This window comes from Lygodium microphyllum, chromosome 20 (assembly GCF_053477565.2).
Source record: "Lygodium microphyllum isolate KBCC chromosome 20, Lygodium_microphyllum_v1.1.10, whole genome shotgun sequence".
NCBI classification, from domain to species: Eukaryota; Viridiplantae; Streptophyta; class Polypodiopsida; order Schizaeales; family Lygodiaceae; genus Lygodium; species Lygodium microphyllum.
Genome location: NC_141154.1, coordinates 9,494,644 through 9,501,563, shown reverse-complemented (window position 1 = coordinate 9,501,563; position 6,920 = coordinate 9,494,644). Strand labels below are relative to the sequence as shown.

The following is a 6,920-nucleotide window of genomic DNA, read 5'->3' as shown; positions in this document are numbered from 1 at the left end:
AATAAAAATTTATTTGAACAAGTCATTGTTGATCCAATGCATAGTTTTAAGGAGGCTTTTTTGTTTCAAGTAAAGGTCCCAAAGAAAACAGCTGGCTAAAGATTGCAGCAAGCACCCCTCAGCCAAGAAGAAAAGAAAAGATCTATACAAAGGACTAGGTATTGAGCTTAAGAAGTTCCTCATTCATGAGGAAAGGAGAAAGAAAATGGAGCACAGGGAAGCTTGGTTTATTGCAATGTATGAAAAACCTACTGACAACACCCTTGATATAATAGAAGCTCAAGCCAGGAAATAAAAAGGACTTCAAATGTAAATAGACTCTAGTCTAGCAACAACATAGACTACTGGGATGGACCTCTACTTACGTCCACATCGTGTAATACTTCTCTTTTTTACTTACTAATACAACTTCATGTTTCATCAAATAAATAAATAAATTTGCAAACCATAGGATTTCATGTACCATGTCTACCTTTGTACCCCATAGCTCAAGCAACAAGCTCCCTCTTTAATTCCATCCCAATCTACTCCATTCCAAATATGTGGCAAAAACCTATCCCTCTTTTAACTCCACAATTTACTCCATTCCCCAGGCCAATACTTGGCAAAATTTCTTTCCCATTTTTAACTGCTCTAAGTGCTGATATGGATGCTTATTCTAGATGGTGATTTAATTAACGGTCAGTGGAACAATTCTTTATTCTAGAATACCCCTTCTATAAAATGGTGATTTATCTGGTGGTCGTTCTTTAATTCTAATAAATTAGCAAATCAACAATCTCAATTATCAAGGCAGTGGGCACGTCTTGGTTATATTCTCAATAATTTAATTATTTGCATGATGGAATCTGATTAAGTTTCCAGATTCAGTACTTAGCGAATTTATAGATTGTATAACCAATGAAACCCCATAAGCACTCAATCAAAGAAGTATGAGAGCAAGGTTTTTGCGCATAGCTCAAACTTATTTGCTGTTTGATTACTTGCTCTCTGGACTATTCATAGCTGTAACAGGGGTATGCAGTATGTGCACAAGCTCATGGAAGTGGCTCCTGCACACTCCCCAGCCTATTCAAGTGGAGATATGCATCTGTACCTGCAACCATGGACAGATCAGGGCTGCGAATGGCAAAGATTTACACATGCTCGAATTGAACATTCAAAGTTCTGGCAATGTACCAATTCGATTTCAAGTCTAGAACGATGTTATTGATGTGAACACAAAAGGAGCTTACCATAACCTTCCATTGAGATAACCTGTAAGTCTCCACCAAAATATCTAGCATATAACCTACTTATTGGTAAGCCAAAGCCATAACCAGCCATAGCTGCAGGTATTTGGTGCTGCAACTCAACACGAACTGAAGGACTTTTCACAGTGCTGTACAAGTAACTCCAGATCTTGGATACTCCACTCCTAGGAATACCTCCACCCTCATCCGATATCTAACAATAGCATCAAAGACCAAAATTAGTGTATAGAGCAGAGTTAGGGCTGCTACTGTGGCAGCTTCCCAGTAGTGGGATATGTTGGCGACACAGTAGGAAGGCTAAGTAAGCTCGAAGTAATGTTTACCAGGTGTCAACATGTGGCTTATAGACTGATCATGTAGCCGAGAGAGAGAGAGAGAGAGAGAGAGAGAGAGTGGAAGGCAGACCTTTATAGTCACATCTTCAACACCATCAGCAACTATTACTCTGATTGGAGGGCTATCCTGATCAGCATCCCGATAGCGTTCCTGAACTGCACGAAGCGAGTTCTTTACCAGCTCAAATACCATGTGATGAAGATGAGTCGGTACATACCTAAGACACCAAATTTGAGATCACAAATTGATGCCAGAATCCATACTCCCAAGCCAAACACCTCAAAACTGTACATACATACCAGAAAACAAGAAGAGCTTTGGAAATTGTACTCACGAAAATGTGAAGCTTGGATCACCGTACAAATGCACTTCAGGTGCATTGCCATAAGTTCTGGTACAAACCGACCGAGCATCATCTATGGCATTCTGTGCAACAGCTGTTGGGCTTTCATGGATTGAAATAAGTCCTATGTAACCTGGAGGTTGTGTAGGATGATGCAAGGCTACATGCTGACCTGAAAAGGAAATTTGTCCAGTCAGTTGCTTTCAAAACAAGACCACATCTAGCAATGAATGGAAAAGATGTCTATACCTATCAACATTCGTATGCCAATGCGTGACATGTAAAATCGGTCAAGAAACTGATGTATTTCTGGAACATCATTCAGACCAAAATTATTCCCCAAATCTTTCTTTAACTCTCTAATTCCCAGAGCCATTGTAGGCACCACATCATTATGCCTTACTTTAATTTGATGTATTAACTCTGCAAACTTCTGCTCATCTTGGCTGTCTACAATCTCTGGAAAGTTCCTTAGATCCTTGAATGAATCCACATACCAGTCACGTACCTGTACATGTAATTTAGTTAGCATATGATTCAAGCATTATTGCAATTAGGAAATCTAATCCACCACCATTATTACAACTTAAAAACTGCCCAGCAATAAATTTATGTGTATCTTAAAAAGACCACTTTACATTGAAACAATTATTGTTTAAATGAACAAAAATTCGTTAAAACCTGTATGGTTTTAGTAGACCCTTCTCAATGTAGTTTCCATAGAGAGATAAGCTAGCAACTGGACAACACTGCACTAGCAAGGGTATCTCTGATATTAACACAAGGCACATAAGGCAGATGCTTGAAAGCTATGCAACTCTCTAAATCTCTTTGGAAGCTACATTTCATATATGTTTTGGTAGTACACCCCTATCGTTGTTGACCTCTGCGAGGACTATCCTTCAGTTTGATATCTTTTCTTTATGCTGGCTGCCGTGAACTACATCAAGACAAGGAATGGGATTTGACTTGAAGAGCTGTTTAAATGAACAGAAATCCAATAAAACGTGTAGGGTTTTTGTAACTGCTTCTCAACACTGCACTAGCAAGGGTATCTCTGACGTTGAGATAGGGCACATAAGGCAGATGTTTGAAAGTGATGCAACTCTCTCCAGTTTGATCTCCTCTTTTTATGCTGGCTGCAATCAAGACAATGAATGGGACTTTCATCATTCCCAAACAAACAGGCTATGAGTCTGAATCGAAGAGCTGTCAATTGGCATTTTGAGATTTCTGGAGGCACCCAATACTGGCTGTTGTTGACTTTATAAACCCTTTGAGTAGAAACCTTTCAGCAAACTTGATGGTCCGGAAGCTTTCAAACTAGATCCTTTGAATCCAGATTTGAGGTTTTGGAATCATGTGTAAAACAGTGGTAAATCTTCATGCAGCATTTTGAAATGCTGAATGTGTTGTTAAGCTCATCCATCAAAGCTACAAGTTTGGTTTACATTGACAGTTACTGTGATATTCACACCAATTGACTAAGCTGTGCTATTGGACAAGAAGCTCCTCTCATTGATGATAAAGACTAGCAATATGTACCGTAATAAGCTTGACTTTTCTAGCTGCAAACAGGAGGGCTGAATAACCTGCGACCCCTGAAATCTGCAGGCTATTCTTCTCAATTGTAAGACAAAAGATTGCCCAATTATTTCAAATGCAAAGTTTGAAAGAGAAAATGATGAAATCCTGGAAAGTTTCAGAGACAATGTCTCTAAATGGAAGATTTGTGCTGTTGGTTTGTAGAATTGAACGAGGCAATCACACACAACTTTACGATGGATTGCCTCATCAACAGCATTGTCTTGAGCAGAAGGAATCATAGACTCAGATTTTAAGGCTCAAATGTGCATGAGCCGTATTTTGAACTGATGGGCTGATTAGTGTCTGCTCTACTTGAGGTTCTTTGAAATGAATTGCCTCATCAGCAACGCTGTCTTGAGCAGAAAGAATAATAGACTCAGCTTAAAGCTCAGATGTGCATGAGCCATATATAGAACTGATGGGCTGCTTTGTGTCTGCTCTACTTGGGGACGTGTGTTTGCTTGTTTTGTAAGCACCTTCTTCCCTTGTCTATACCCATCTATCGCAGTAGCAGCAGCTGGGACCTGGGTTTTCATCTGATACTTGACAAGGTAAAGAGAGAATGCACCATCGAGAAAGACCCTAACCACTATAACAGACTAAGAAATCCATGGCTACACAGAAAGCAGGAGCAAGCACAGACGACAAAGAGCAAGAAAGTGTGATTTGCATCTCCACCAATGTGACATGGACAAGTGGGAGAGAGAACTAGACCCAGAATAGGCCTTCCTTGCATGAGGGGCCAGCTCGTCAATTTGCACTGGAGAATTGGTTACAAGAAACTTACACCAAGAACTGCTAGGATATGTCCATACTGAAACCCTCAATACCCCCACACATCACAATATGATGTAAATAATCAGGTGTTCTCCAATCTCAAAGAGAACAAATCCTATCTACGATGGGCAGTGTGTGAAGTGTCCTTTAACTGTTATAATTAGTTAAAGTGAAAAGTCAGAGCACTAACAAAAAGCGAGCACAAGAGGAAAAGTACACAAGGGAAAGCAGAAACCTGGTTGGCCATCCTAATGGGATAAGACTCCCATAGATGTGACAAAATGGGGGAAAGCCGAATGAACACTGCATAGTGCCATCTAATCTGACTGTATACGGTACAAATACTTCCAGAATTAGCCTTCATGCACTTGGACTGACATGGGAAATAAAGCTACCATCCTGTTACTGACCCCTTCTGACTTTGCATTGACTCAATAGAACATACTGGCAAAGGAGGAAGTCCTGTATATGCATCTTCATTTTCATTAAAAAAATCTTGTAGGTACAATGTGTAATTTCTCCATGTACAAAAGCTAGAGCTTCTACAAATATTCAACCCTGCATACAAACTAGAAAGCACTGTGTCTGCTTGCAATAAGGTGCTGAACATTGAACGTCCAAAATAATGTGAGACTGATCCTGAGCTAACTATGGGAGCACCTAGGAGTATGCCAAAGCTAAAAGAGGCCAGTTAAGCCTAGCAGAAACCACACATAATTAAAGTTCTAACATAAAAGTGCGGAACTCAGGTGCATCCCAAGGAACCAAGCAAGATAAGTGAAAATTAGCACACTTCTTACTCAATCAAGTTGCAATTGTTAGTATGGGACGAACAGAATTCCTAAATCTGGAGAAAACAAACACATCAACATTAGGGCTTGAATGCAGACCTTCAAAATGTGGCATTTGGAGGAAAGACCATAAGGTAGATTCTCCAGTTCGATGACACGGTGAGCAAGCCGAACTGGTAATTCCTTGTGTAGAAACTGAGCAGACACCAAAAGGTTCCTGGCAGTTGGAAATGCCCCAAAATCCATCATGGACTTCAGGCTCACTCCTGTTTGCTTCTTCAAGCTGCACCTGTGCAAATCTTCAGCCAAATTTCTGGCTGCATAGTCCACAATCCGTCGTGCCGCCATCCTCAAGCCACTATCAGATATCACAGGCAGAAACCCTACCTACATCAGCTGTTGGCTTACATATGTTAATGCCAAAGATCTCGTTTGTTTGATAAAGGAGAGATTGTGACTCTTCGGCGAGTCACCAGCTCCTTCTTATCAGAATTCGCATTTGATCGAGGGGTAATGAATTGATGGCCGATCAATCATTTGGTTAACAAAAAATCTCAGAGATCCTTTGCACTTGTGCGCATATCTTCCTCTCTGATGCTGGAAGATGGAGATTACTGATTGTTGTAAGAACTGCGCTACTTCTGCATCAAGGCGCGTATGCGAAACGCACGCGTGCGCTGCAGGAAAACCATTTCATGAGGCTCTGATATTGCACCTTTGCATTCGACCTGAAAAGAAAGCAAATTTAAAGGCAGGTAAGAATGATGGGAGCTCAATGCAATGTGTTCCATGGTGACAGGTGAACCAGTGGACAGAGTGAATGACATACCTACTACAGCAAGGTACAGCTTCATGATATGAAAAGCTCCGTGATGAGGAAACACACACCCTCTCTCTCTCTCTCTCTCTTTACAGTCCATGCAAATACTACAATGAAAGAGGTTTTCTCTCTCTCTCTCTCTCTCTCTCTCTCTCTCTCTCTCAAGGAAGGAAGACCAAAGAGGTTCTCAGGAGGAGAGAGGAAAAGGTCCACAGTTTCGGATTATTAGTGGCTCATGCGCATGCAGAGTCTTGGCAGCCCGATCGCTGCCACGTGTCCCTCCACACACTTGCTTCCTTGTTTCCATCCAACAAGGCTCCATCATCCATGCAACTTTTTGTCATCAACATAGATAAGAGCCCAGTCACGCGAAGTGGAGCCCAAAGTCGTGGAATTCAGCCCCAGAAAATCTGCCACCTCTAGTCACAATAGCAGAAATTTAAATACCCTTTGTTAGCACTGCTTGTTAGGGCATATGTTGCTATAATGAACAAAGACAAGGTGATCCTTCTTTGAAAACTATTTTCCATATTTCTCACCAATAATTAGGTTCAATATTTAAAACCACTCCCTAGACGAAGGACATTGCTCCCAAGCCTATGTGGCACAATAAGACGAGAGGAGACCAAATAGAAAGGAATAGTTAAACAAATATATAAGCACAAAAAAAGAAATAAGATGAGTGCATGGTCATTCCAAAAAACGAAGACCTTGGAGGGGGCATAGCCTACAGGCGAAGTGACTCAAAACATTAGGCCTACAAGGGAGGCACACACACACACACACACACACACACACACACACTCTCTCTCTCTCTCTCTCTCTCTCTCTCTCTCATAGTTGATATTCTTGTGTGTGTGTGTTGCAAAGGGAGGGACTACTTGATATTCTTGGCAATGGGAGCTTTGCATTTTTGTCTTTTGCCCATAGTTTACACTCCTTTACTATAGGTTTTGTGACCAACCATGCTAAATTTTCAGTTTTGAGCAATTCTTTCAGAGCAAACATGTGTT

The 6,920-nt window shown here is 40.9% G+C and overlaps 1 protein-coding gene across 1 annotated transcript; it reads right to left on the bottom strand.

Moving 5' to 3' along the window:
- Positions 1-773: 773 nt before the first annotated feature.
- LOC148018677 (pyruvate dehydrogenase (acetyl-transferring) kinase, mitochondrial-like) lies at positions 774-6,066 on the bottom strand. The gene is made up of 7 exons (XM_087701558.1): positions 5,917-6,066; positions 5,187-5,815; positions 2,182-2,440; positions 1,924-2,104; positions 1,659-1,806; positions 1,236-1,446; positions 774-1,096 (listed from the first exon to the last, which is right to left on the bottom strand). The coding sequence occupies exons 2-7, from the start codon at positions 5,433-5,435 to the stop codon at positions 1,038-1,040; spliced, it is 1,107 nt and encodes a 368-aa protein (XP_087557684.1). The 5' UTR covers positions 5,436-5,815; positions 5,917-6,066; the 3' UTR covers positions 774-1,037.
- Between the last annotated feature and the right edge of the window lie 854 nt (positions 6,067-6,920).

Excerpts from the sequence above, each read along its gene's own strand:
- LOC148018677 (XM_087701558.1), bottom strand. The coding sequence starts at position 5,435 with ATGGCGGCACGACGGATTGTGGACTATGCAGCCAGAAATTTGGCTGAA. Across the intron at positions 1,807-1,923 it reads GATCCAAGCTTCACATTTTC|GTATGTACCGACTCATCTTC; the intron begins GTGAGTACAATT and ends TTGGTGTCTTAG. Across the intron at positions 1,447-1,658 it reads TTGAAGATGTGACTATAAAG|ATATCGGATGAGGGTGGAGG; the intron begins GTCTGCCTTCCA and ends TGCTATTGTTAG.